The 27,808-nt window shown below is 44.7% G+C and overlaps 1 protein-coding gene across 1 annotated transcript in view; it reads left to right on the top strand.

The window, feature by feature from the left end:
- Window positions 1–27,495, top strand: part of PDE3A (phosphodiesterase 3A) — a 434,927-nt gene extending 407,432 nt beyond the window's left edge. Inside the window, exons 12-16 of the mRNA XM_075004928.1 lie at window positions 609–808; window positions 7,655–7,858; window positions 9,486–9,641; window positions 14,470–14,710; window positions 22,135–27,495. Of these exons, the coding sequence (XP_074861029.1) occupies window positions 609–808; window positions 7,655–7,858; window positions 9,486–9,641; window positions 14,470–14,710; window positions 22,135–22,373 (1,040 nt within the window). The 3' untranslated portion in view covers window positions 22,374–27,495. The remainder of the gene's footprint in view (window positions 1–608; window positions 809–7,654; window positions 7,859–9,485; window positions 9,642–14,469; window positions 14,711–22,134) is intronic.
- Window positions 27,496–27,808: the final 313 nt, after the last annotated feature.

Here is a 27,808-nt window from a genome sequence, read left to right as displayed (position 1 = left end):
ATATTTCCAGTGATATTAACAAAAATTACATCTAGTGAAAATAAGAAACGTGCTGTGTGAGAGTTAATAAGAATTGGGTTAAAGGTTATTGGCTTTGTATATTCTGACACATGATGTTGACAGTATATGTTTAACGGTTCTATAAAGTTTTAACTTTTTGAATCCGAACATCTCCTGCCACTAAGTAATTATTGCTTGGCTTTTCTATTGCTTCTTGCAAAATGTGTATATATGAGAAGAGAAGGCAAATACTTAAAACCCACAATTTTTTACACCTGAGAAACTTTAAATAAAAATTGAAAAACTACTCAATAATAAACATTGATATTATCTGTCAGAATCAGAGAGATGTCCACTTCTGCCAATTCTGTTAGTCATCACTGAGTGGCTGGAACATACACAAAACATCAGATACAACTTAAACTTAAGCATTTCTGCATTGTGTTACTAGGCCAGAGCTGAGATGATTGGTTTCGGTCAAATGTTTTTATGTTTGTTTGTTTGTTTGTTTGTGTTTGTTTTGCAACACACAGGCACACAATTTTGCTCATGGTCTGTGTTTTGAAATAAGTAATTGAACCTCAGTAAGGGACTCTATTTCTGCTCAGATTCTGATAGTGGAATCACTCACGGCCATATGGGATACGTGTTTTCGAAGATGTATAGCCCCGCAGATGAGAGTTACGGCTGTCTGGCTGGCAACATCCCTGCCCTAGAATTGATGGCACTTTATGTAGCTGCAGCCATGCATGATTATGATCATCCAGGAAGGACCAATGCTTTTTTGGTTGCAACCAGTGCACCTCAGGTAAGTGTTGAGCAGCATTTTTACGTCCATGCAATTAAGCCTCCAAACATTTCTGAGCACAGCTTTTCATTGTCAAAGGAGTTTTTGGCTTGCAATCCTTATGTAAACTACTAAATTGTTTGGATTGGCTACTGTATTTCATATATGACAAATTGTGATTATTTTACTGAATATGTTGTGGAGCATGGTTCACTTGATCTGTACACAACAGCAGCACCCCGGGCCCTAAGACTGTCCTTCATTTGGAGCTCAGGGAAGTTTTAACTTACTGATGGATTTGTTGATTCAAAAAATAACACTTGGAGGAAAAGAGGCTACTTTTCTGTCTCCTCCTGTGCAATTCCTAACTTCCATGCGGTGAAGCCACTAACTTCCTATGAAGCGACACAGAGAAAGGTTTAATTAAGGAGCACCTTGTTTTCTCATGTTTTGCTCTATACAGGAGAAGTGAGATTTTGCACAAGCTTATTATTTGATTGCTTATCCATGGTTGCAGCTCATAACCAGTCATTTGAGCGTCTCATAACCAGTCATAAATTGTTTCTTTATTCCTTCTTTCCATCTTATTTATAGATACAGAACTAATGCAAAGGAAAATTAAATGAGTTGTACAAGGCCATACAATAAGTCTGTGCCAGTGCTGGCCATTCAACTCAGATTTCTTGAATCAATCTATTGTTTTAACCAGAAGATCATCCTGCAAAAAGGACCTTATGAGTGTTCTTTTTGGGAAGAAGGAAGTGTGATCAAGTGGTTAGGCAACTGGACTGTAACTCAGAATACCTGGGTTCAGTTCTTTGCTTGAACACAGATTTCCTGGGTGATCTTAGGCAAGTGTCTTGGCTTCACTGTGCCTCAGTTTCTCACCTGTAACATGAGGATAGTTCTTCTCTACTTCATAGGGATGATTGTCAGGTATTATGCCCAATTTGGCTGTTCCTACATTCTCCTCAGAGCCCCCCACACAAAAAAATTCTGGTTAGACCATTGTGAAAGTCAAGAGTACGAGTTAGGTGATTGTTCTTAATGTGCATTACTTAGCGGATTGTAAATAAATGAGTGGATCTCATCTAAGGCCCTGTTGGATTTCACTTCACTTTGGTATCACTGTAGGTCTATACAGTTGCCATTTGGATCTGCTTCCTTCCCTCTTTTTGTCACTTGCATTTGTGCCAGAGCAACAGCAGAAGCTTTGAGGAATGGCAAAGTGCTATCCAGTCAAAAATCTCCCTTCAAGAGTTATCACATCTGTGCCGTGTCTACACTAGCTCCAAACTTCGAAATGGCCACGCAAATGGCCATAGCGCTGAAATGCATATTCAGCGCTGAAATGCATATTCAGCGATTCATTAGCATGCGGGCGGCTGCAGCACTTCGAAAATGATGCGCCCCGCCGCCACGCAGCTCGTCCCGACCAGGCTCCTTTTCAAAAGGACCCCTCTTACTTCGAAGTCCCATTATTCCCATCAGCTCATGGGAATAAGGGGACTTCGAAGTAAGAGGGGTCCTTTCGAAAAGGAGTCCCGTCGGGATGAGCTGCGTGGCGGCGAGGCGCGTCAATATCGAAGTGCTGCGGCCGCCCGCATGCTAATGAAGCGCTGAATATGCATTTCAGCACTTCATTAGTAAACTTCGAAATGGCCATTTGCGTGGCCATTTCGAAGTTTGGGGCTTGTGTAGACATAGCCCTGGAAGAGCATACTTGTCACATAGGTGACATGTTTACTCTGTGGCCAAGCAGAAGGGACTGCTCACAGGAGCTCAGATTTCGCATCATGATCTAGGCAGTGAGGAAAAGTCGTGTCTGCAGAAGACAGTAACAATAATACTTTTGATGCACGTGATAAGAAAACTATTATATTCAATTTATACTTGAATCTACATAGACATATCTCCACAACCCTGGATAAAAACCTCTAGACTACGTCTACACTAGCACACTATGTCAAAATAGCCTACTTCGAAGTAAGGACATCAAAATAGGCTACTGCGACGTGTATCATCTACACGTCCTCCAGGGCTGGTGCCATCTACGTTCAACATCAAAGTAGCGACGGGGAACATCGAAAGGAGCCACCCTGGAAGGAAATCCAGAGTGTCCACACACACAAGCACTCCCCATCAAAATAAGGGGCCAGGAAGGCCTGCGGACTGGATCACAGGCTGGACTAGCCCTTCCGGGTCAACAGCAAGCGGCTCCTTTAAAGGGCCCCTCCCAGACACACCCGCCCTGCACAGCACGAGGTCCACAGAGTACTCTCCACACTCTCGCAGACCAAGTCACAGTAGCTATGGACTCCCAGCAGCAGCAGGAAGAGGAGGCCCTCCAGGTAGTCATTCAGGGGGGAAACGCCCTGCTAGGTGCTGCCTGGGAGGCCGCCCAGTGGCTCCTGCCAGAGGAGCCCTCCCCGGCAGCAGACAGGGACGCCCCTGACTACCGGGTTTCCCTCTTCCTCCTCCGCCGGGTGCTCCCCCGCCTCTGGAGCTACCCCACCAGCTCCGAGTGGTGGAAGCAGCTGGTCATGCAGGAGTGGGACGACGACCAGTGGCTGCGGAATTTCCGCATGCGCCGGCAGACCTCCTTGGAGCTCTGCCAGTGGCTCACCCCCACACTGAGGCACGAGGACACCCGGATGCGGCGCACCCTCCCCGTCGAGAGGAGGGTCACAATAGCCACCTGGAAGCTGGCTACTCCAGACAGCTGCCGCTCCATGGGATGCCAGTTTGGAGTGGGAAAGGCCACGGTCAGGGCCATCGTCATGGAGGTAAGGAGGCCTGGGCACGCACCCCCTGGGGGGCGGTGTGGGGCTGGGGAGGGAGGGGCACCATGGAGTGAGGGGCTGGGCAGGGGGATACCCAAGGGGAGGCCTGGGGGGACGGCCCTGGGGCACCCTGCACACCCTCATAAGCACCTATGTTCCCTCTCCACAGGTGGTCCATGCACTCAATGCCATGCTGCTCCAGAGGGTCGTCCGACTCGGGGACCTGAACGCAGCCATCCCCAGATTCGCCGCCATGGGGTTCCCAAACTGCTTCGGGGCCCTGGACAGGACCCACATCCCCATCCACGCCCCGAACCACAGCAGAGAAAGATACATCAGCCACAGGGTCTACCACTCCGTGGTCCTGCAGGCCATGGTGGACAGTCAGGGCCACTTCCAGGACATGTACGTGGGCTGGCCCAGCTGCACACATGATGCCCGTGTTTTTAGGAGCTCGGGCCTGTGCCGCTGGCTGGAGGTGGGGACCTACATCCCTCAGAGGGAGATCCCTCTGGGGGACACCACCGTGCCCCTCTGCCTCGTGGCGGACGTGGCCTACCCCCTCCAGCCCTGGCTCATGCGCCTGTACACCGGCCACCTCAACGCCAGCCAGGAGCGGTTCAACGCCCGCCTGAACCACACCCGCCAGGTGGTGGAGAGGACCTTTGACCATCTGAAGGGCCGCTGGCAGTGCCTCCTTGCCCGCCTGGATGTCAGCCTCCAGAACATCCCCCAGGTTATGGGCACGTGCTGCACACTCCACAACATTGTGGAAAGCAAAGGGGAGGCCTTCGTCCAGGGGTGGGTGGTCGACACCAGCAGGGGCTTCCCCCAGCTGGCCACCGCACCCAGCCGCCAGGCCCACCGTGAGCGGGTACAGGTCCGCGAGGCCCTGTGGGCCCACTTCGATCAGGGAGAACCCTGAGCACCTCCCTGGCCTTCCCCGGAGGACCCCCACACACACTGCCCGCATGCCACCCCCCAGCAAGCACATGCCTCCAGTTCTCTGGAAAATAAAACTGTTTGTTTTTTGTTTTTTTTGAACTGCTAACTTTTTGTGCACAACAGAAACTGCAACCAATATACAAAGGGGGGCAACTAGTGCAAATGGGGGCCCAGCAGACAGTTGGCCGTTGGCCCATCAGTCCGGGGTGGGGGTAGAGGGGTGCAACCCCCCTCCCCCCCCGCGTCCGTGGTCCCCAGCGTGGCCAGCTGGGCGCTGGGAGAATTGGCAAGTATGGTCGGGATGCCTCCACTGGCCAGTCTTCAGCCTCAGTGGGCTCTGGTCCTGGGGAGCTGACAGGTGGCACGTCAGGTGGGGCAGCAGACTGAGGCAGCAGGTGGCAAGGCAGGTGGGGCAGCAGGCGGCGCAGCAGCAGGGGCATCAGGTGGAGCAGCAGGGAAGGCGGCCTGGGGGGCGGGAGCCAGGCGACGGCCTCCCGGATCGACCCGCCTATGTCCCGGAACACCCCCGTGAAATCCTCCCACACCGCCCACCACCAGGTGGACTCCTCCCTGTCAAAGCAGAGTCTCTCCTCCGCCAGGAGCTGAGGGTCCACAGGGGCCATCCCCAGGGTCCGGTGGTGGCAGGACTGTCCCGCTGGCCTTGGGGGTGTCTCCAGGCGCTGGCGGTGGCTGACCTCCAGCGGGCTGTCGGGGACGACGGAGGGTGCCTGGCTGCCTGGGGCGTCAGATGGTGCAGCTGCAGAGAGGGAGGGGAAGGCTGTTAGTACCGTGCCTTGGCCCGTGGCCTCTTCCCCCCTGCCCCACCCTTGGGTGCTGGGTCTCCATCCCCATTGGTGGGTGTGAAGTCCCTGTTGGGTGTCTCTATTGCATGGTCCCCCCGCCCCGGGGTTAGGGCACAGTGCTGTCCATGGGTGCTGGTGCTGATGGGCGCTGATGGCTGTGACGCCATCCTGGGACTGAGCTGTGGCTGGGCAGTTGTGGGTTGGGGTCTGCTGGGAGGGTGTGAGGCTCCCGGTCGCGTCTGGTGCCCCCGCCCCATGACCCGTGGGTGTGTGCCCTGTGGGGTACGTACCTGACTGTCCATTGCCGCGGTCAGGGGAAGCCCAGTGGGCGGATGCCCGGCTGGTGCTCCGGGAGGGGAGGTCTATGAGGAGCCCCCCCCTCCTCGCTACTGGACCCCTCCTCCACTGTCCTGAAGGGGGGCTCCTCGGGCAGGCCTGCTGGGGCTCGTTGGCCATGGTGTCAAGGGTGGCCGGGGGGCGGAGGTGTCCCAGGGGCCCAGGATGGCCCTGAGCTCACTGTAAAAGGGGCAAGTGGCGGGGAGCGGCCCCAGACTGGCTGGCTGAGTCCCAGGCCCGGGCATACCACTCCCGAACTCCTTCGCCTTACTCTGGATGTGATCCGGAGTGTGGGAGGGTGACCCCAGGCAGCCAGGCCCTCGGCCAGTTGGGCAAATGCTTCTGCGTACCACCACTTGCTCCCCATCACGTGGAGCACCTCCTCTTCACCCCCGAGCCCCAGCAGGTCTCAGAGCTCGGCCTCTGACCTCTTTTTAGTGCCCCGCTTTGCTGCTGGGGGTGTCTGGGAGCCCTGGAGGCTGACTCGATGCCATGGGTGGTGGGTGCCTGCACGCTCTCAGCTTCCTGCCACAGGAAATCTGGGTCTGTGGTGCTTTAAAGGCTGCTGCGCACGGGGACCATAGAGCCCCGCAGGGGCTGGACAGAGCATCTCAACCCCTCAGCTGATGGCCGCTATGGAGGACCCCGCTATTTTGACATAGTGGGATGCGGATCGTCTATACCCACCCTACTTTGACGTTGAACGTCGAAGTAGGACGCTGTTCCCATCTTCAGATGGGAATAGCGGTTTTGACGTCTCGCTGCCTAACGTCGATTTCAACGTCGAAAGAGCGTGCAACGCATGTAGACGTGACAGGTGCTATTGCGACGTTGTGCCAGCTGCTCCAAAGTAGCCAGCTAGTGTAAACACACCCTGAGTGTATTTCCTGGCAAATTTGGTATTTTTCTCCTTATGCTAAACAGCTAAGAGATTGTGACTGAAATTCAAGCAGAATCATGAGCCAGTGTAGGACTACTCCCTAACCTATATTCCATCATGCTTTGTGTCATGGAATTTTGAATGGAGCTTCCGTCATTTCTCAGAGCTTGGGCCTTCAACTTCCATGGAATTTTAAGCAGTTGGGGATTTTGGTGTTGCATGTTCTGTCATGTCACCCACGTATAAAATATAGGATCAGGCCTGCAGGAGAGGGAAGCAACTTCCACAGGGCTTGGTGATTCAAAAGGTTCTGTATACAAATAAATATACATGAAATGCAGCTTGAACCTCTCTAATCCAGTACCCTAGGGACCTGACCAGTTCTGAATGAGAGAATTTTCCAGAGCAGGAGAGGTCAGTATTCGCTAGCACATTACTAACACTTCCACTGCTTAAAGGACATTTCCAGGGTAAATTACAACTAAATAACAGCACAGAACACTGAGAGCCAGGACTGGTGGCTGTAACCAAACTTTATGGGACCACAGGAGACTTGGCTACACCCATGATAAGTGGTCATCAAGCTAACTAAAATCATGCCGGATTATGGATGTTGCCAGATGAGAAAGTTCTGGATTAGAGACGTTCAACCTGTATATATGCATTAATGGCTAATACTGAAGTGTGTGTCTGTGTAAAATATATGTAGCACATCTAATAACACTTTAATGTTTTACATGCCAAAGGATCTCCTATTTCCAGTTGACCACTGCCTTGTGGTGGGTTTATTTGCTCCCTGCCAGTGCATTATTAATAGCTAATATAAAACGCTAGCTGGAAGAGCTCCAGTCAACTAGAAGTGGGAAATGGTCTGGAGGATGAGATCTAGAACTTCCAAATCGGTCTTAACCAGCACTAGGAAACAGCTAATCAACTGCTTTTACTACTGTCAAAAATTAACTTTCCCTTAAAATCTCTGCAAAATGCTTTTAAAGACCTGATCCTTTCTCCCATCATCAACAGCTGTTTTGTTATTCCAGTAGTCATTCTTATTTCCAATTTTTCTGTTTCATATGTTAGGTGGATTCTTACTTCTTAAATCAGTGTATTGTTTCCATAGGCTGTGCTGTATAACGACCGCTCTGTTTTGGAGAACCATCACGCAGCTGCTGCATGGAATCTTTTCATGTCCAGGCCAGAATATAACTTCTTGGTCAACCTTGATCATGTGGAATTCAAGCATTTCCGCTTCCTTGTAATTGAGGCCATTTTGGCCACTGACCTGAAGAAACACTTTGATTTTGTAGCCAGATTCAATGCCAAGGTAACAAGGAATTCTAATTTCCAATATTTTCTAAAGGGAAAAATTATTTTCTCTGCTCACCTGCACATGAAATGGCTCACCAGCTGGGAAAAATCACTAAAAAGGCAGACCCACAGGCAGAGAGACACCTCTCCATTCACTGAATAATGATACTGAACCAGAAACAGGTATTTCTAAACTCCGGTTATGAACAATTTTTTAATACTCATTTAGCTGTCTAAACTATTGCAAATTATCAAAAATGTATTACTTTAACTGTATAATAAGCTGCGATGTTCAGCAACATGGTAAGCATTGCCGGTCCCTCTGTCTCTGTGGACATATTGATGAGGGAACCTCATGCAGAAAGCTTAAAGCCTGTGAATGTGTGATCTGTTTTGTTTTTGTTTTGTTTTTTTTTTCCTATTTCTGCGTAATCATTCTCTCTCTTTTTATAGCCTTTAATTGGCTGAAAATAAATATCTTGAGCACTGTGATAAGAATCTTGACAGCTAAATCCACAGTAAGGTACCTAAATAAGCGGATTGATTTTTTCAGAGGTGCTGACCACGTTCAAACCCCAACTAAAATCAGGCAGATTGGTGGGTTCTCAGCATCTATGCAATCCAAAGCCCACTGCAAGCAATGAAAGGGTTCCATTAATATCGGGGGGACTGAATTTGATGCCTTGATTGCTGATTTTGGTGCCTTAATTTAGATACCTGGGTTTGATAACTTTGTCCTAATTTTTCAGTTTTATAAGAATAAATAGCCAGAGGAAAGAATGCATTAAAGCCAGTGGGTACTATAGCTTTAGATCCAGCAACAAAACATGATATATGTAAGAAATAGGCAGGCTAGCCACTCGTTAGTGTGCTTCCAGAAACAACTTGGAGGTGCTGAACTTCAAACTTGATGTAAATGCGTATGGCAAGTGGACGCATGATGTCACATGTGAACGTGATATTTGCACTTTGAAAAGGAAATCTGATGCATGGCTTGATACACACAGTACGTCCTGTTGACTGACTGTTGATTCGTGAATGACAGTTGACAGCTCTCCCCCTGTGTTGGGACATTGGATAGCGTGAGTGGTCCCACAGTAAAAAAAAGGGGGAGGTATAGCTGAAAATATTAACCAAATAGAAGTTTCTATGCTAAATTTGTCCCTCCCTTAAAAGAAATGATGTATGGTTATTAGTGATTTAATCGCTCATTTATATTGCAGACATGCCTATCGGCCTCAGTCAGAGATCAGGTCCCAGATATTCCGAGTTGCAGGCAGCATAAGTACATGTAACACTCCCTGTCCCAAAAGCTTGCAGATTACCCGGGCAATAGACAAGTGCATATACCAAACAAGGAGGGGAAGACAAGTTAATGTTGAGGTGTTGTGTTTGTATGAAGGTGTATTCATATTTTTATACAAATTTAAAAAGGTTTTACATTCATGCTTATTTCCTTACAGGTACCAAAATTTCTGTCAGTTTGGATTACAGTACACAAGTTGGGGGTGCCCTCCAAATTGTAGGGACGAAAAGTGGCCCAACAAAAAGTTTGCTCACCCCTGTTTCAGTACATCACAGGAAAAGATTTTCCTCTTGCCGTGGGCTGGTGTATGGTTTTTAACCCTTTGTATATCTTCCAGGTGAACGATGACGTTGGAATTGACTGGACTAATGAAAATGACCGCTTGCTGGTTTGCCAAATGTGCATCAAACTGGCTGATATCAATGGGCCTGCCAAATGCAAAGAATTGCATCTGCAGTGGACAGAGGGCATTGTTAATGAATTTTATGAACAGGTAAATAAGCGTCCGAAGCAGGAATATCTCGCTTTACAACTAGTCCTGAATTATTCTGTAATGTTGCTCTGTTTACTGTGATGTTGATTCCATTTTAGTGCTGAGTGAAATTAGTTTTATTTTGAAAGTTATTTTGAGGGAATACACTTTGTTTTTGCATGAACTGTTCAGGGTTCAGTGTTCATGAAGGCATTCAGGAACAGAATGTCATAGCTTGGCTTGTGAAGAGCTAGAAGCAAAGCAATCCACTGGCATTCCTTTGGAAGTTAGAGTTCTGAGAGAGCTGTGATCTCAATCTTTTCCAGCTTGACATGTTAAACTTTTCCAAAATCTATCTATTTTGCCTTTCTAGCACTGCTCATATTCTGGGGACCTATTGCACTGCATTTGTGGGCCAGCTGTCCACTGTAAGTTTTGGGGGCTCTGAGTAACTAGACCTCACATCTTGTCATCAGGAATGGGCCAGCAAGCTAACCCACTGCCTCCTAAGGCCCCAGAATCATCTCGGAAATACTGGACAGTGAAGTTGCATGCTAAGTACTGCAGGGTGCTGTCAGCCCCTTTTTAGCATTTTAGTGATTGCATTAAGAAAGGGCTGGCTTTCTCCTTCTACTCCCTGGGAGTATATATAGGGGGAGCAAGAGAAAGAAGAATTAAAACATTTACCTGGCCTGCTCATTCAAAGGACTTGAGGGTGCAAAGAATACTGCTCAGATATTAGACTAAGTATTAAAAGTAAATGCTACTGGAAGGGAAAGTTCTGTCACAATCTCCTGGCTTTTCCTGCAGGACTGTGTTCTTTTAATTTGTTTGCACCACCTCATTGGATCTCATGAAGAGAGATGCAGTCTTTTAAACTTCACTGCCTACCAATGAAATACAATGATATTGCTCCCCTTGGATCCATCACATCACAGTGCATGTTCTGGTATACTACAGCCAGCAATGTTTTAAAAGTTGTTGACAATGAACCCTGAAACAAGATTAGCAAAATCATCATGATGTGTGTTTTACAGGAAATGCATTTGGTCTCTGATTAAGGTTTTATCCTTGTTGCCCTTGCTCTCAATCTTCCTTTTGTGATGGAAAATATACAGTTTGATTCTTGTCTTACAAGTGGCTTCCAAGATGGCCGCTAGCCAGAAACATTCTATTCAATTGTTAGAGATTTTTTCAGTCAATGCACTTTGTGCCTGGGGGAAAAAACAAACAAACAAAGCTTCCAAGTGCTTTATGCAATGTGCTTTTCATTGTGTCCTTTGAATGATGTTAGCTGCCATACCAACATGATGTACAATAGCAATTTTCCTCCAGAACTTGCTGCAGATGTTAAAGACAACATATCAGGATCAGCCCCAGTGTCTTTTGTTGCCGGCTTCTAGCCCTGTCACTGAAATCACTCCCTGAAACAATTGTCTGTATTAGGGAAAACCTCCAGTTGCTCATTTTTGAACAACAGAATTATAAGGGATATACCAGTTTCTTCAAACTAGGTTTACTTGAAAAATGGATTGTAAATATACAGTGTAGTTCAGAATATTCCATTAAAGTTATGAACCATTCTTGATGGTGTCTCTCTCCATTAAAAAACCAAAGTGGCCTGGGCTTTGCAGTATTGCACCTGTGTGCAGATTCTAAGTGTTATCAACATATATTTGAATTATTTCAATTTAAATATAGACAAACACACACAATACTGTTGCAGTGTGTTTAATGCATTTTTCCATGTGCTCAATGTTAGACCGGTTAGATGTGTAATTAGTGAAAAGAAATACAGTGCGATGTATGAAAAAAGTTTCAAACTGCAAATCCAGCTCCTGCTTAATTTGCAAGAATTAGGTTAAACTTCTCATCAGTCAACTTTCTTCCCACCATTCTTCCAATGGATGTTGAGATGACATGCTGTGAAGTGGAGAGAACTGGCATCTCTGGTTAATCCACTTGTTATCTCAGGAATGTGCACACACTTTGGGTTTGAGATAATGATGGAGGGTATCAAATATTTGATAGTTGAGCACTGAGCAGTGTGTACTTGCTAGGAAATGCTGGAAAAATAGAAGTGAGGTGTTCATGAAAGTTTGTTTAGTCTTTGAGCTTGCATTTTCTCAAAAGGGAGGCATTTAGTTACCATATCTCGGATTCTCAGAGAAACTAAGCGTGTAGAAACAAAGTATACATGGATGTGATGTCTTAGAAGTTAACAGTGAATCTTCACTAATGTTTTTTCCACAAATATAGGTCTTCACTGTCTACTCTCATCAGTTGCATAACAAGTCACATGTATTATCAAATATTCTTTTATTATAGAAAACTTTTCCATCAAAGTGCACAGGATGGGGCACTCTCTCTACCATCCCTCCTCCACCACTTTGCACCACAAGAAATCTAGCAAAGGGATATGTACGGAGGATTTTGTATTTTTGAATGACACTGCACTGACAAGTTCATTACTACGTTTTCCAGAACACAAAAGACTATGGCCAGAAGCTTGACAGGTCAAAGAAACACATAAGTAGAGTTGTCCAACTTAGATACAACATAGGTTAAAAGGAAAGGAAAAATATTAAGACAACTAACTTTACAAGCCAGCAATTGCTTTGAAAAGTTAAATCCTGTGCCCCGTGTGAATAAAGTGGCTAGTTCCTAACGAGATGATGATGATGATAAAAATCAAAAATATTTTCATATATTATGTGGGAAAAGCAATATGAAGAAAAGTGATTTTATTTCCAGCTTCCTATATTGCAATGTAAACTACAGGACTGTAAGGTGGACATTATTTTACAAAGTCAACATATAGCACGCTTTGTAAATTCAAAGTATTCTTTATAGCTGACAGACTTCCTGGGCCCCTAGGCATGGTGAGAGGGGTAGCTCCATCCTCTTGGACAGGGGTGGGACCTCAGGTGGAAAGCGGAGCTGGGGGCAGCTAGCCCTCAGTCTCTTCTGGTGTGCACTGCACCTCCCCTCTTGCCCCTAGCAGCCCTCAGAGGTGACTAGAGCACATCACAAGGTGCTCCAACAGCAACGTAAAGGGCTCAGGGCTCTAGCCACTGTGATTCCTGTGGCGGCAGTAGCAGTTGTGGCCAGGAGCCTTCGGCCCTTTTGAATTGTCAAGCCCCAGGGCAACTGTCTTCTATGTCCTGCTCTGGTGGTTGGCTTATACAGCAGATTCTTCTTGATTTGAGGAGGAATGCTGCCTTTTATTTGCTAGGCTGCTATAAAAATGAAATAGGAAAAGGAAATGGCTGTAGAGCAGAATAATTTTCTTTCTAATTTTTGCAGTTGTCTTTGAAGCTTCCTTTACTTTTCTCCCCACATTTCCATATACACTCTTCCCTCATTTAATGAGTACTTTACTTATGAGTACTCACTAAAACGAGGGGGACACATACCTACCTTTGTTCACTAAATGAGTGAACTTCCCCTACGTGTATGAGCAAGCCACGGGGTCCCTGGCCAGGGAGCGGGGAGACCCGCAGCTGGAGTGGAGCCAGTGTTGGGGTCTGTGGCCAGGGGGTGGAGGGACCTGCAGCTGGAGCCTTCTCCCTCCCTTCCCTCAGACATGCAGCTGTCTGACAGCCCTTCCGCTGGGGGAAGAGAGGGAGAAGGCTCTTAGCCTGGTTCCCTCCCCTACAATGGCGGGACCGTGAAACTGACCAGCCATGAGCTGATCAGTTTCTCGGCCCCGCAAGCCATGGGGAGACTGGAACCAGGCTGCCCCTGGTTCCCAGCTCCTGCCACTCTGGGAGCCAGGAAACTGACCAGCCCAGGTGGTTCCTGGCTCTACTCCCCTTGCAGGAAAATTTGAGTTATGAAGGGGTTGCAGGAACAAGCCCTGGGTAACTCCAGAGTTTACTGTATTAGTCCCTCCTGCCCACCCCACAGATCTCACCCTCCACCGGGGTTTAACGCCCCCCAAAGGTCCCAAACTGTCCTCAGCCCTAGAATCCCCCTGCAGCCCCAAACTGCCCCAAACTTTACACCCCCCCAGCAGCCCCAAACCACCCCCAGCCTTAGACTCGCCTTGCAGCCCCAAACTGCCCCCAGGCTTACACCCCCCCTCCAGCGGCCCCAAACCGCCCCCAGCCTTACAACTCCCAGCAGCCCCAAACTTCCTCCAGTCGTAGACAGCCCCCCACTCCCCCCTGCATCTCTAAATAACCCCAGCCTTAGAAACTCTTCCTTCTCCTCCTGCAGCCTCATCACGGAGACTGCTAGGCTGGGTAGCTCCCCAAGCCCTCCTGCTCCCAGCTGGTAACAGTCCTTAAAACCTATCAACTCAAGTGTTAAGGTTTTAGCACCTAGGCGTAAGGTAATTCCTATCACTAATGATAGATACAGCTGCCATCTCCAGCAGCTATCGTTAATGATAGATATCTGCCTGAGGCAGCAGTGTTAACAAACTGCAAATGGCTTCTTTAACAGTCACATGCAGCTGGGAACTGCCCAGCTCGTGATCTTTAACAAATCTAATGGGACCCACCAGAACAAAAAAGCAGTCCAGTAGCACTTTAAAGACTAACAAAATAATTTATGAGGACCCATGGGATGGGAATCCCTGCTCTACGTACATACGCTACATCCTATTTCTTGTGCCAAACTATTCAAATACATCAGAAAAATACCTAAACTCAACTGGTTTATGTCAAGTTACAAGCACTTGGAACAAATTGGAGACTTTTACATGTATTTTAATGGGAATTTAGTGTTGTTCTTATGAGTTTTTGCCTACAAGCAGAAATTTGGGAACCAATTGTGCTCGTATAGCGAGGGATGAGTGTAATTAATGTATCACACTGAAGTAACACATTTTTGTCATCTCTAGGGCGATGAAGAGGCGAGCCTTGGCCTTCCGATAAGTCCTTTCATGGATCGTTCAGCTCCTCAGTTGGCACACCTTCAGGAATCCTTCATTTCTCACATCGTGGGTCCACTGTGTAATTCCTATGACTCAGCAGGGCTGATGCCAGGGAAATGGGTGGAAGATAGCGATGAGTCAGGAGATACTGATGAACATGAAGAGGAAGAAACAGCAGAAATGGAAATGTGTGAAAATTCCGAGTCAAGTAAGTTGTGTGCACCTATATTTTTCAACGGGAAGGGAGATCTCATGTTATGGGCTGCCCTTCAGCAAAAGTTAAGGAACCCCTGTATAAAGTTCACAGAGTTTCTCTGTGTCAGCCATACCCTGAGTTTCTCTAGAACTAGGCTTTCTGAACTGTCCCTCCAAGAGGTTTGGCAGGTGGTGACACATTCTTGTAGGTTGTTAAGTTGCCCATCCTGCACCTGGGATTTTTAGATTGTTTCATCATTGTTTTTTAAAAGACTCTAATTTATTTCTCTAAAGGATGTGTGGGTGGAAAAAGATCCTCACTTTCTTATGTTTTCATACAATCCTTGGAACAAAAGGCCCTGACTGAGTGCAGTAGATGATACCACAACACAAAAAATTGTAATGGTGGGAATATTTGAAGACATCTTCTTGTAGAAAGAGAACCAATTTTCTGTATCCATGTTAGTGTTGTGCTTTGACCTGTAAAAAAGTAGGGTTTGTATTTGCTCTATAGAATTTTTCACAACACTCAAACCTATGGCATATCCATATGTAATATTGATAGACTCCAAAACCCATACAGTCTTTGCCTGAAAGCCTGGTGGTGGCAGTGATTAGCTTCTTAGGAGGAAGTTTTGATAGTCTACAGTGGGATGTTGAGGAGCCTGTGAAAAATTGTTTGAAGTGATATTTTAATTTGGAGGCTGTCTCTTGGTTGTTTCCCTGTAAATTAATCCAGCACCTCAGCCCATAACATTTGTAACCTTCGTACCTTTCTCATGCTTAGCGCATCCCCTCCAAAGGCATCAAGGAGCTGGAAGGCTAACTGGATAAGTTATCAGTTGGCCTGGCTTCCAGTAGCTCAGTGGTGCAAATAGCAGTTCAGACCTTCAAAGGAGAATTAAGCCTCCTACCAGTTGGCTGGGACACCAGTTCTCCTGGCTGGGTTAAACAGCAGCAGTTTATGGCTCAGAGTCTCTGAATGTGGGATGAGAAATTAACAGACTTTCTGGCCTAAAAAGTAGGATGCAACTAGCCCCACATATGGGGTTGTGAGTAGGGGACCCAGTTCTACACTTTTTTCTGCAAGGCGCTAGCCCATGGTGCTAGAAGTGTTGAGTTTTCCTATCATGGAGTTAAAAAAGAAACATGTGGTCTCTGCTTTATATCCTGGCAGCACAGCTGGATCATAGTGCCCAGCAGGTTTGACAGCCACCGTGGGCCCCGGGGCAAAATGGGAGGGAAGCCTGACTCCACACCCCAGAAGGGGAATGGCCCAAGGCACTCACCCTTAGCACCGCCAGGACTTTGGTGCTGGGCCCTGCCAAAGTAGCAGCAGTGGTGGCAGCCAGAGCTCTGGGCTCCCTTGAAAGGTTGGGACCAGGACAACTGTCCCTTTTGCCCCTTCAACTCCATCAGTGAGCCTGTTCCTACCATTTCCTGCTGGTGCTGCTTTGTTGCCACTGGGATCTTCCTCCAGTCTCTCCCTGGGGCTTTCTGTCTCCTAGGGCAGTGGTTTGCCTTTTCTTTCTGTCCCCAGTCATGTGCTGAATGGAGGGCTCAGCTCCCTCATTCAGCCCCTATTCTTATACTTCCTGTTCACCCCTGCACTTCCTGTGTAGGGGTAAATCAGGGCTAGATGCATGCACCCAGGAGAAGTTAACCCCTTCTGTATTGTAGGGAGCCACTCAGCCTCATTACAACACCTCTTTTCTGTGCATCCCCTTTCTGCATTGCCTTATCCTGTTTTATTTCTTTTCCTTTTCCTTCTGCTTTGCTTTCCTTTTTAACATTACCTTGTGAGCCTTCCCCAGTTCCCCAACTCAGCGTTTTACAAGGAAGCAGGACTGGCTCTAGGGTAGGGTGAGGAAGCCGTGAGAGTACTAGTACGATGTTAGTAATATTTAGTACTTGTTGTAGGGCTTGTCTCCTGAGAATCTCAAAGTTTTTCGTAAAGGAGGGTCGGCATTATTCCTTTTTTATATATGCAGAACTTACAGCATGAGAGGTTTAGGGACTTGTCTAAGGTCAAAGAATGAGTCAGTATCAGAGCACAGAACAGAACTTGGATCTTCTGTCTGCCAATCCAGAATTCTGTTCACTGTACTATATGGCACCTTTGTCCATACATGTTGTGCTATCACTTCTAAATGGTAAAACATTGTTCTTATCCATTCTGTGTCCTCTATAGAAATGAATCACCTTCATGTGAACAAAGAAGGCTGGTAACATGAACATATAGAAATTGCCCTACTGGCCAGACAGGCAGGCTGCATAGGCTAGTATCCTGTTTTAGTAGTGGTCAGTGCCATGTGCTTACTAACTGGAAGATTGTTTGCAGTATTGTTTGTGTCCCAGGATATTAGTGAGACAAGTACCTTTTATTGGACCAAATTCTGTTGGTCAGAAAAACTTACGAGTGTACCCAGAGCTCCTCTTCTTCTTCAGTGAAAGATTGATAGTTATGGCATTACCTAATGAGGGAGGAAGTTTCTTTAGTTAGTGGTTCACTTATCCCCCACAGCATGGCACTTTGTATCTATCACATTTGTTAAATAATATCCCTGATTAATGTGACTATGGCTGCTGTCACTATCCATGAAAAATGTCTAGATGTTTTTTGGAATATTATTACTCTCTTGGCCTCCATGATCTCACATGGCAGTAAGTTACACTAATTAATTATGTATTATGGTTTTTTTTGCTTTTTTTTAAAAAAAAAAAACTTTAATTTTGTCATCTTCATTTCCACTGAATAGCTCCTTGTTCTTTTATGAGAAAAGGTCAGTAGAACAACTGATTCATATTCATCTGTCAGCATTCTCCCCACCCTGCTGGAATTTGTAGATCTCTTTGAAATTCTTCATTGTCTGTCATATTCTTGATCGTTATTGTTAATTTTGTGTCACCTGCAAATTGTCACATCCCTGTTTCACTCACTTTTTCAGATTATTAATGAACGTAGTAAACAATACTAGTCCTAATACAAAATAATGGGCTGCTGCTAACCTATTACCATATTGAATAATGCCAAATTATTCTTACTTTTTGTTTTCTCACAAGTTTCTTTAACATTACAGCATTTTGTCTAACATTTATCCAGTTAGTTTCCTTTGTAGACTCTTGCAAGGGGCTATGTCAAAGGGTTTTGAAGGTGCAAATAAATACAGTTTTCCATTGGTCTCTTATTTTGTTGATATGCTTAAAAGATTATGACAGAGTAGAGAAACAGTTTTCTTTCATCATGGAAAAGCTAATTTTCTATGTTCATCTAAGAGTTTTACAAGAATTTTATGTTAATTATCGTATCATCCAGTTTTCCTGACGTTGAAATTATGCTTCACAGACTGAACCATTCAAAATAAAGATACTTACTGCATCTGCTGCCATTCCATCCTCAGTTGTAGTAGCTGACTTCCATGACAGATTACATATTATTAACAGCATTTTTAAATTTGCTAAACAGTCTGAGGTGTAACACTGCCTGGGCCTATATCTTGGTGAGGTTTAGCGTACCCTAATTCTAAGTTAGGCATTTCTTCAACATCCTCTATACTAAGGACCGGCAACAATTTTCACAGGTGGGGACACTCCACAAATTTTGGTACTTGCGTGGGCCAGCTCTGGGCCCCCACTACCCCCAGAAGGGATGAGGCCTTGAGCAACAGTATTGGGTTTGGGGGTACAGAGAGAGACAAAGACTGTGTGTATGGAAGAGAAACACTGTGTGTGCAAGAGACAGATTTGTGACACAGTTTGTGTTTATGCTGCAATGTGTACGTGACAGTGACTATGTGTGTGTGACACAGACGGGGTATGTGTGACAGTGATACAGAGTGTGTGCGCGCTGGCTGGTGCTGGGTAAATCTCTGAGAGAAGCCACCCTCTGTCTCTTAAAGGAAAATCTGTCCTGCTCTGTCATTCCCCCACTTCCCCTGCTCTGCACTTGTCACTTACCTTCCATGCTTCAGACTGGAGCAGCTCTGCTGAGTGTTGCCCTCTCCCCGATCCCTTCCCTGCAGAGATGGGGTATAGGGGCAGAGGAACATCCTGACTTCAGCAGTACCCTCTCCCTCCCCCACTTCCCCTTCTTCACCTCTGGCAGAAAAATCCTAGGAGCAACTTGGCTACAGGTGGAACAAGGTGGCTGGAGGGGCAGCTGAATACATGCTGCTGGTCAGCCGGGCAGGCCAGAGGGAAATGCTTGGCGAGCCAAATCCAGCCCCCAGGGCTGCGTTTGCCCCCACCCCTATTCTACACTGATGTATCTATTTGCAAGATTACAAATATTCATCTAGTGTTTCCACCAGTTTACAGTATCATTTTGAATTCCAAGCTTTTTCAGTACAGCACAAAAGAGATTGACTGTTATCAGATGGATTTATGATTCTGATTTGCCCTTGTACGTAAAGTATTCAGGGAATTTTTACCACATCCTGGACAACTTTAAATGAAATATCTCTGGAAAGATGGCAAGGGAAATTTATTTTAGAAGGCGTTTCATCATGAAGTTAGTAATCCACTAGAATGCTGTAGCTAATCGGGCATTTCCAAAATAGACAACTGTTGTGTTGTCAGACCTGCAAACAATTGATGTAGCTTAAAAACAAGAGCTATTTTGTTGTGTCTGAACAGGTAAATTCCAAGTCATGTTGTGAATATAAGAGTTAAACTGAATCAGTCTTTATTGGGTTTAAATAAAATTTCAAGTCATAACAAATGCTTTATGATCTCAGTTGAGAGCTGCAAGATTTGGGGTCACAGGAAATTTAGGATAAAATGTTCTCATATGGTGTATTGCTGAAATAGAGGTTTCTTATTATTAAACCTGAAAGTTTCCTGCAGGGAACCAAGAGCTTTCTAATGAAGGATTGAGCTGGATTTGGGCCGCACTGCAGTGAAAAGCTCTTTGTTTCCATTTGAAAAGCTTCAAGGACTCAACATTTTGGCTCCTGACACAGACGTGCTTTAGTCCACCTGCAAACTCTCATTTACGCAAATTTATTTAGCACAAAAGATCCCTATACGTCATTCTATTTTTTCTTAGTAGAATTCCTGAAGAGGTTTATTTTTTAAGTTCTATAGCCACCACTGCTACTATTTACAATTGGTGGAAACCTTCAGGCTTTTGTAAAAAGGAATTCTAGTCTGTCACAACTCTGTCACCCTAAGACTACAGGACCATCTCAAATAAACTGAGAATCATGTAGGGCAGGAAAAAGTTTGTGGTGCAGGTGACTCTGCTGATGGGAAGTACAGTGAAAACTACAACTGGCAAATATGTTTTGTGTCATATACTAGCATTTTGGTGTCTCAAAACGAGAGAGAGAAGGAAGTTTCAAGGCCATGATATTATTTACAATAAAACTTCACTTGTCAACTGTCCAGATAGTCCATCTGTTATCAAGCCTAATTGTCATAGCAGCAATCTACACTGTACAGTGTGAAACCTAGATTTGAATTTTGCTGCTTCAGTGACGCTCAGGTTCATTTCATTGATGAAGCAACGTATAGAGCAGATCTTCAAGACTGAGGCTATGTCTACACTACAAGATAAATTCAAATTTAAGGCGGTTAGCTCAGAATTATATCACTGTCTTTACTGTAAATACCATTAGCTCGATTTAGGGATCACTAATATCAATGTCACAAAATGGCCATTACCTGATGGATATAGCATCAAGCTTGAATTCAGAAGTTTGATTAAAGGACAGGGTGGAAGTGCTGCACCTTAAAATTGAATTTATTAGCCTCCAGAGGTGCCCCCTATGTAGCCCACAGTGCCCTTACTGCTCTGCTCTGGCAGCTTCTCTCGGGTGTGGAGGAATTCGGGAACAAGAAGACTGTGAATTTCACATTGGGACCAGGAAGCCTGTGGCTGTGGGGTCATGTTTGTATGACAGCCTGAGAAATGTCTGTCTTTCTTCGCTATTAGCACCATGAGCATATCTACCCATTACAAATAGCTTCTTCAGGGAGTTCATGGTTCTGTCGCTACACTTGATATTTTTTCTGCGCTGCCTGGCACTAGCCACTTTCCCGTCATACCACATGGCAGCAAGGCTGTCGTGGGGGTTGTGCTTGCATAAGCGGTCGAGAAACTTCTCAGTGGTTTACATTTGTGTGCGAACCCTCCTCCCTTCCCCCCCAGGCACCATGCAGTTGGGGTCTTTCTCATGCTCAGCCACATCACGAGGCTAGCCCCTGCCCCAATAAAAGAATGTACCTGTCTTGCACGCAGTTGGGGCTCCGGGGCTGGGAAAGAATTTTGGGGGCTTGCAGGAGCCAGAGGGAAGTCTCCCCCAGTGGCTAAGGTATTCATGGAGCATCAAAAAATAAATGTGAAAGAGCAATAGCTCAGTATGGGCTTGATCCAAAGGCCATTGAAGTCAATGAAAAGAATCCCATTGATTTCTCTTCAGAGCTATGGGTTAATCCACTCCAGATCAGTTATCTGGAGTGGGAAGACTTTCTTATGAAAAACATTGAGCCCTGAGTTCAGGAGGCAAATGCTGTAACTACTTTGCTACCTCTCCCTTCCCCTCACTTATAAAAATCACTTCTATGAGCAAGATTCTGCCTGGAAAAAGGGACGTTTGCTTAACACAGCCGGGGAATGAGGGAAATGAAATGTAGGAAGATGTCATCAGATACGCACAACCACTTGCAGGTCACTCTTTTCCCTGCGCAGCACCAGTTAAAATTCCCAGAATGCTTCAGGGCTCAGGGAACTGTGGGACAGGCTCCCACAATACACTGCTGCAATAATTGATGTTTGACAACTTGTGTGTGGCAGCAGTAAGTCGGATTTGTGGGGACCCTGTGGGAAGTGAGGATGCTCAAATATGAATTTATAAAATCCAGCATTTAAAAAATCAATTTTAATAAAGTCGAATTTATCTCATAGTGTAGATGTAGCCAAAGAGGGTATAAGTGCTGTTTTGTTGACTAATTTGTAGAATGTTAATTGCTTGCTTTCTGTCCTCCCATATCTCCAGGAAGTGCATAGGTAATGTGTGAAGAAGAGAAAAAGGTTTCATAGAAGGGTGAAGGGTCTTAAATTGGTCAGCCTGAAGCTGGCCACATTTCCTATCAAAAAAGGTCATGCCCAAATGAAGTCAGGAGAGACGCACATGTGCTTTATAATTTTTTCACAGGAAGTATGTATATCATTCAGCCACCAGACTTCTTTGTGTTCTGCAGTTTGTCCTGGACAGGGTATGCTCCATGGTAAACAAAGTATACAAAGCTGGGACTCGAATTGTGGGGAAGTTGTCTTAATTTTTTCTGTAGCTGCACCTTTTTTTTAAATAGCCCCTAATTGAGAGGGACCTTGATTTGATATATCAAGACTCTTGCTCTCAGTTCTACAGTCTCTCCCTTCTCTGTCATTTTTCCCAAGAAAATGATACAGTAATTCGGTTTACTATTTTACAGGAAAGAAAAAGTTCAAGAGGAGGAAAATCTATTGCCAGATCACTCAGCACCTGCTTCAGAACCATAAAATGTGGAAGAAAGTAATTGAAGATGAGGAAAGGATAGCTGGGACAGAAAAGCAAGGTCTAGAGCACCAATCCTCGGAACAAATTCAGGCCATCAGGGAAGAGGAGGAGGAGAAAGGGAAACCCAAAGGGGAAGAGGAGGAGGAGGACACAGCTGTAGAAGTGAACCAATGACAATATTTTCATCAGTATTTTAAGACAGATTGACTTGTGCACAGACTCCTTTTCAAGCCAGCACAACATTTAGACACAACACTGTAGAAATATGGAATAATGCGCCTACAGCAGTTTGATTTGTTTCTCTTTCCTTTGTATGGTGAGGTACATTGTTTAAACTTTTATGCTCAAGAAGCTTTCACACTGCGACACTGGCTTTTACAGACTTTCCTAAGGTTGCAAGGGGAGGGTGGAATTATATAGATAGCCAATCATTGGCTGTGCACTTCAGCAAAATACATGTAATGGTATATTATGGACACTGTGATGTTACAGAAGGAGGTTGTCAAAGGAAATGCTGCTCCTACAGCACATTTGCAGTTAACTGTAAGGTACCAGTTAAGTAGATTTTCCTCTTAATGCTGAGGGATAAAAGTTCCAAAGCTTTCTCAGAATGTTAATACATCCTGCTAATGTATATGTGGGGGAGAAGGCGGGGGGTGGGGGGGAGAGAGAGAGAGAGTGTGTGTGTGTGTGTGTGGCTAAATGTACTACAATGTAAGTGGAACTGAAGCCTCCATTTGTAGTCTGGTTGCATGCACCACTGTCTTTCAGCAGAAGCTGTGTCTCTCTGCTGACCTGGCACCACCTGGCAGCACCTGTGATTTAACTCCTAGCCATCTGCCACCCTGGCACTTTCCAGACTGCCAGTGAAAGGAATGTGCATGGAATCCATTGTGCCCAAAGTGAGGGCTATTAGTGGGCACATTTTGTTACTCCTCGTCAAAAAACCTGCCTTTGAATGAGTTAGTAGGTTCAGAGGCTACCGTGTGTGTGTGTGTGTGAGAGAGAGAGAGAGAGAGAGAACACGCATGCTTGGGTTAATTACACACTGTTGCTTTTCCCCTCCCCTAGCCTTACAATTCTGTGTGTGTGTTGTGTGTGTGAGTGAGAGAGAGCGCAAGACGCACATGCATGCTTGGGTTAATCATACACTGTTGCTTTCTCCCTCCGCTAGCCTTACAATTCCTTATGTCAGTGGCCACACACATTGTAAAATGAAGCTGAATTGTTATCTTTAAAATGCAGCAGATGGGAAGCCGTCCAGTTGCTTGGGCTCAAAAGGCAATGTCATTGTGAGGCTCTAACAGAAGGGCAGGGCAAGAGGTCAGCTGCTTGTCCATGTTTACTAGATGCTTTTATGCCTCATCAGCTGCTCAGACCAGCTTCAGAAAGTGCCATTTTTCAGCACAGGGTGCTGAATGGGAGTAATTTGCAGCTGGCAGTCTGCTGAGATGCAGCCTACACTATCCATACATGTTTATGTTTGCGCTTTAAAAAAATCAGGCCTGTAGAAGAGCAGATAAATTTTTTGTTACTTTCTTTGTTGTTTATGCTGTGAGCCAAACGTCTATTTAAGAGGTTGATACTCACTTTCAATATTTTATTTCACAATATTATATTGGTCAATGATTAGTTATCTATATGTAAATATGGAGAAATTTTTATGGGTTCCTGTAGATAATGAAATCTTTAAGAACAAGGGAAAAAAGGGAAATGTTTTTGTAAAGGTAATTTTTAGAAAAACTCCATTTTTATACAGTGTAGCCATTTCCAAGCCTAGCAAACAAGGTCTTGAGTAGTGAAGTAGTTATGGGAAGCCACTGGTCTACAGGAGCAAGACGTTGATGTTTTAGACTGATAACCTCAGCCATTACCTTGCTAATTAAGGATTTACCAGAAGTCTTTCTGTCTCGGAAAAAGAATCTCAATTCACTATCTCCCAAAAAGGCAGCCCAGTAAGTTATGCCATTCCAGAACTCGATCCTACAGCCCTTATTCCTCAGTGGTGCTTAAGAGGAGCTGCTTGAATGAATAAGAAATATGTAAGTAAAGGTTGCAGTAGCCGACCATTCTGTTTTAACCTGAGTCTCTGATCGCTCTGTTGCTCACTCCCTTGTATTTACCATCTCTTCACAGTATTTTAATGACCCATTATAGTTGGGAAATAACAGAGAACATTCTATTTCGACATGTCTGTATTTTTCTACTCCACTCTTCTGTGTTTTTCTCCAATTCTGCAGTTCAAGGTTCTTTGTTTTCTATGGGTTCATCTTCTCTATTTCTTCCTTTCCCCCTTCAGAAATTAGACACACTCCACTGTTTGTAACAGCATGCATATAGCGCATGACTTCAGGTGGGAACATGAATAGAAGGAGTTGATTGATACTAGAAAAAGGTCAAAAATCCTGGTTTCCTTTTTTAAAATAATGGAAATCAGATAACTAAGGATAATCTTGCAAAACTAAATCGAATTCACCTCAAAGGTTTTTTTCCAAAGCACCAGCAGTTCTCCAGCAATCCAAGCTTTGCACTCTTTCAACATCCATTCAGTCACCTCTGTCTATCATGTAAAGATTTTGCACCAAATTGTATACCAGGTTCAACAGCTTTCTCACAACAATTAACACATCCTTTAATATTACTTTATAAATGTCAAACTCACAGACATTGTAGAAAATTTATGGTTTTAAGTGCACAATGGTCAGAATTTCCATTTTTTTTTTTCCCCCTAAATACCAATCTTCTTTGAAAAAGCCCTTGGTGAAAACAAAGGCCAGGGGTCAAAGGTGCTAATAAGAGCACAGGTATTGTCATAAAGAAGAGAAGCATTTTGCAAACAAGGCTGAGTCCTGTAAACATAGTCCTCTCGAATTCCTTGTAGAAGTATGAGCTACTCATCAAAGCAAGAGTGCAGGACTGGGCCTCTGAAAAAGTGCTCTTTAAAAGGTACCTGGAAGAGAATTTTAAGATATATCCTTCGTTGTCATCATTCTGATTGCTACTAAGCAATATTAGTATTTTTTTAATTTAATTAAGCTTTCTTCTGTAGTGCCAGTGTGGCTGTTACAAATTATACTACATTACTACACAAGCCTATTTGTGGGTGCAGTTAGACAAACTCAGGTCTTTTTAAATGAAGGAATTGCTGGCAAGCTTAGAAAAGAAATGGTGAAAATTATCCAAACCGTAGAGCAGGAGGCAATACTCATGAAAGCAGAAACAGCTGGGACTGATTAACTTGATAATATGCTGTCTGTGGCAATGTGCTGAATTCAGTTGGTATTAGGTAAACACCACCTGCGTTTACTAACAACCAGGTGATGCTCTTGCACTCCACTTTGTTACTTTCAGACCCTGAATTCAGCTGGCAGCAAACCACTTAAAAATCTTACCCGTTGTCTTTGGAAATGTTTTTTTTCCATCAAGAAACTGTTATCAAGAGACTTCCCAGGCATTTTGTATCAGTAAAAAAAAAAAAAAAAAAAAAAGTGTGTGTTAAGTGTGTGAATACAGTTTTTGCTCTCTTTTCTAATAGATAACACAGCAAATTGTTGATTATCCAGGGATTTATGTGCCCAAAAGAGAGGGAAGACCGAAAACTTTCAATTAGAAATTTCGGCAGCCCCTTTAAAGGCTAGGCTGTTTTGGTTTCCTGCTTTGAACAGCCCTTTGGGATTCTGGTATCCAGATAAACCATGGCCTGTGCAATAATTTTGACACAAACAAAAAAATGAATGGCATTGCATAAGCAGTGTTCAGTTTTTAGGTAGAGTATCAATGAATATTTAAAGTGTTGAGATGAGATTCCTGTATGTATAAGTATACAAATTATTTAATACTGAGGAAACCAAAGACCATTTCAAGAATGTTTGTCAGTAGTAATAATAATTTAAAAATTACATACTTAGGGAATTCCACACTTGAGGGGAGAGACGAGCACATGTCTCAAGTTGTACATTCCTTTTTAAAAAGCATGAGAATAGGGTCTGATGTCAATATTTAATTAGAACCCTCATTCCCTGGTCAATTTTGTCTTCTCTGTTGTAATTGCTAACTGCGCTAGCCACCATCCTGAAGAGAAGTACACTGCACGGTCTTGTATCAATCCCATGGCCAGTCTTTTTCTTTTTCCTCCAACAACTTGTTATACTCCCCAGACAGTTGTTGCTGGTTGTCCATACTGGTTTTGGAATCTGACTGGTTGGTCAGCAGAAGTGTATTTTGTATTCCTGCCCCAACACTCAGAAAACCGTGGTTGGATAAAAACCCAGAACTATTTATCTTTCCCATTCAATGTTACTGACCCTGAAATCACCCTGATTTTGAACACAAACTGCCTATCTCTAGAAATAACCATTCTGACTGTCCCCAGATGGTCATAAGCTAAGGGTACTTTCTCTGATCCTAATGGGAATCTGATATCACACATAAAAGTATGGTCCAATATGCAAAGCATTTATTACCACACCTTGGAAAATCAGTTGTTCTCCTTGATGCCAAAACAGTTTTAGACCTTGCAGGTGATGCAATATTGCATGTCGTGCTTTACACACTGGGACATAGCAATGTCAATCAGGGACTCCCATGGGCTCTTGAAAAGAGTTCAAATTTCTCTTCTCTGTGGGTGAGATTCATGTTTTGCAGAAAGCTAGAGAAATGTCAGTGCACCACCAAAGCCCTATTTTGAGCACATAAATGGAATTTGAGTGGAATACATCATGCTTGCCATACTAGGGATGAATTTCACCTTCTGGGGATAGCTTTTTCCCAGCAAGGATATATTTTTGTGAAAGCATTTGTTAAAATATAAAGAATAAATCCTTTTAATCATCACTCAGAATAAATTCTCATTGTTGTCAAAGGGCTAAGCCTGAAACTGCACCTTGTAGGTTGTTCATTGGGAATTTTGCCCAACTAATGGAGGATGGTAATTTTCAAAGGTGCCCAAGTGGCTTAGGAGCTTGATAGCTAGCATTTTAAAGGCATTCAGGCAACCAGTCCAATTTTCAAACTCACATAAGTAGTTTTAAGAACATAACATAAGAACATAAGAATGGCCATACTGGGTCAGACCAAAGGTCCATCCAGCCCAGCATCCCATCTGCCGACGGTGGCCAATGCCAGGTGCCCCAGAGAAGGAGAACAGAAGACAATGATCAAGTGATTTATCTCCTGCCATCCATCTCTTGCCCTTGTTCTGAAGGCTAGGGGCACCATACTTTATCCCTGGCTAATAGCCATTTATGGACCTAACCTGCAAAAATTTATCAAGCTCTTTTTTAAACCCTAATAGAGTCCTGGCCTTCACAGCCTCCTCGGGCAAGGAGTTCCACAGGTTGACTGTGCGCTGTGTGAAGAAAAATTTCCTTTTATTAGTTTTGAACCTACTACCCATCAATTTCATTTGGTGTCCCCTAGTTCTTGTATTATGGGAAAAGGTAAATAATTTTTCTATATTCACTTTCTCCACACCATTCATGATTTTATATACCTCTATCATATCTCCCCTCAATCGCCTCTTTTCCAAACTGAAAAGTCCCAGTCTCTCTAGCCTCTCCCCATATGGGACCCGTTCCAAGCCCCTAATCATCTTAGTTGCCCTTTTCTGA

Source organism: Carettochelys insculpta, chromosome 1 (genome assembly GCF_033958435.1).
Source record: "Carettochelys insculpta isolate YL-2023 chromosome 1, ASM3395843v1, whole genome shotgun sequence".
NCBI classification, from domain to species: domain Eukaryota; kingdom Metazoa; phylum Chordata; order Testudines; family Carettochelyidae; genus Carettochelys; species Carettochelys insculpta.
Note: the sequence above shows the minus strand (reverse complement) of the source record. Positions and strands in the feature narration are given on the sequence as shown.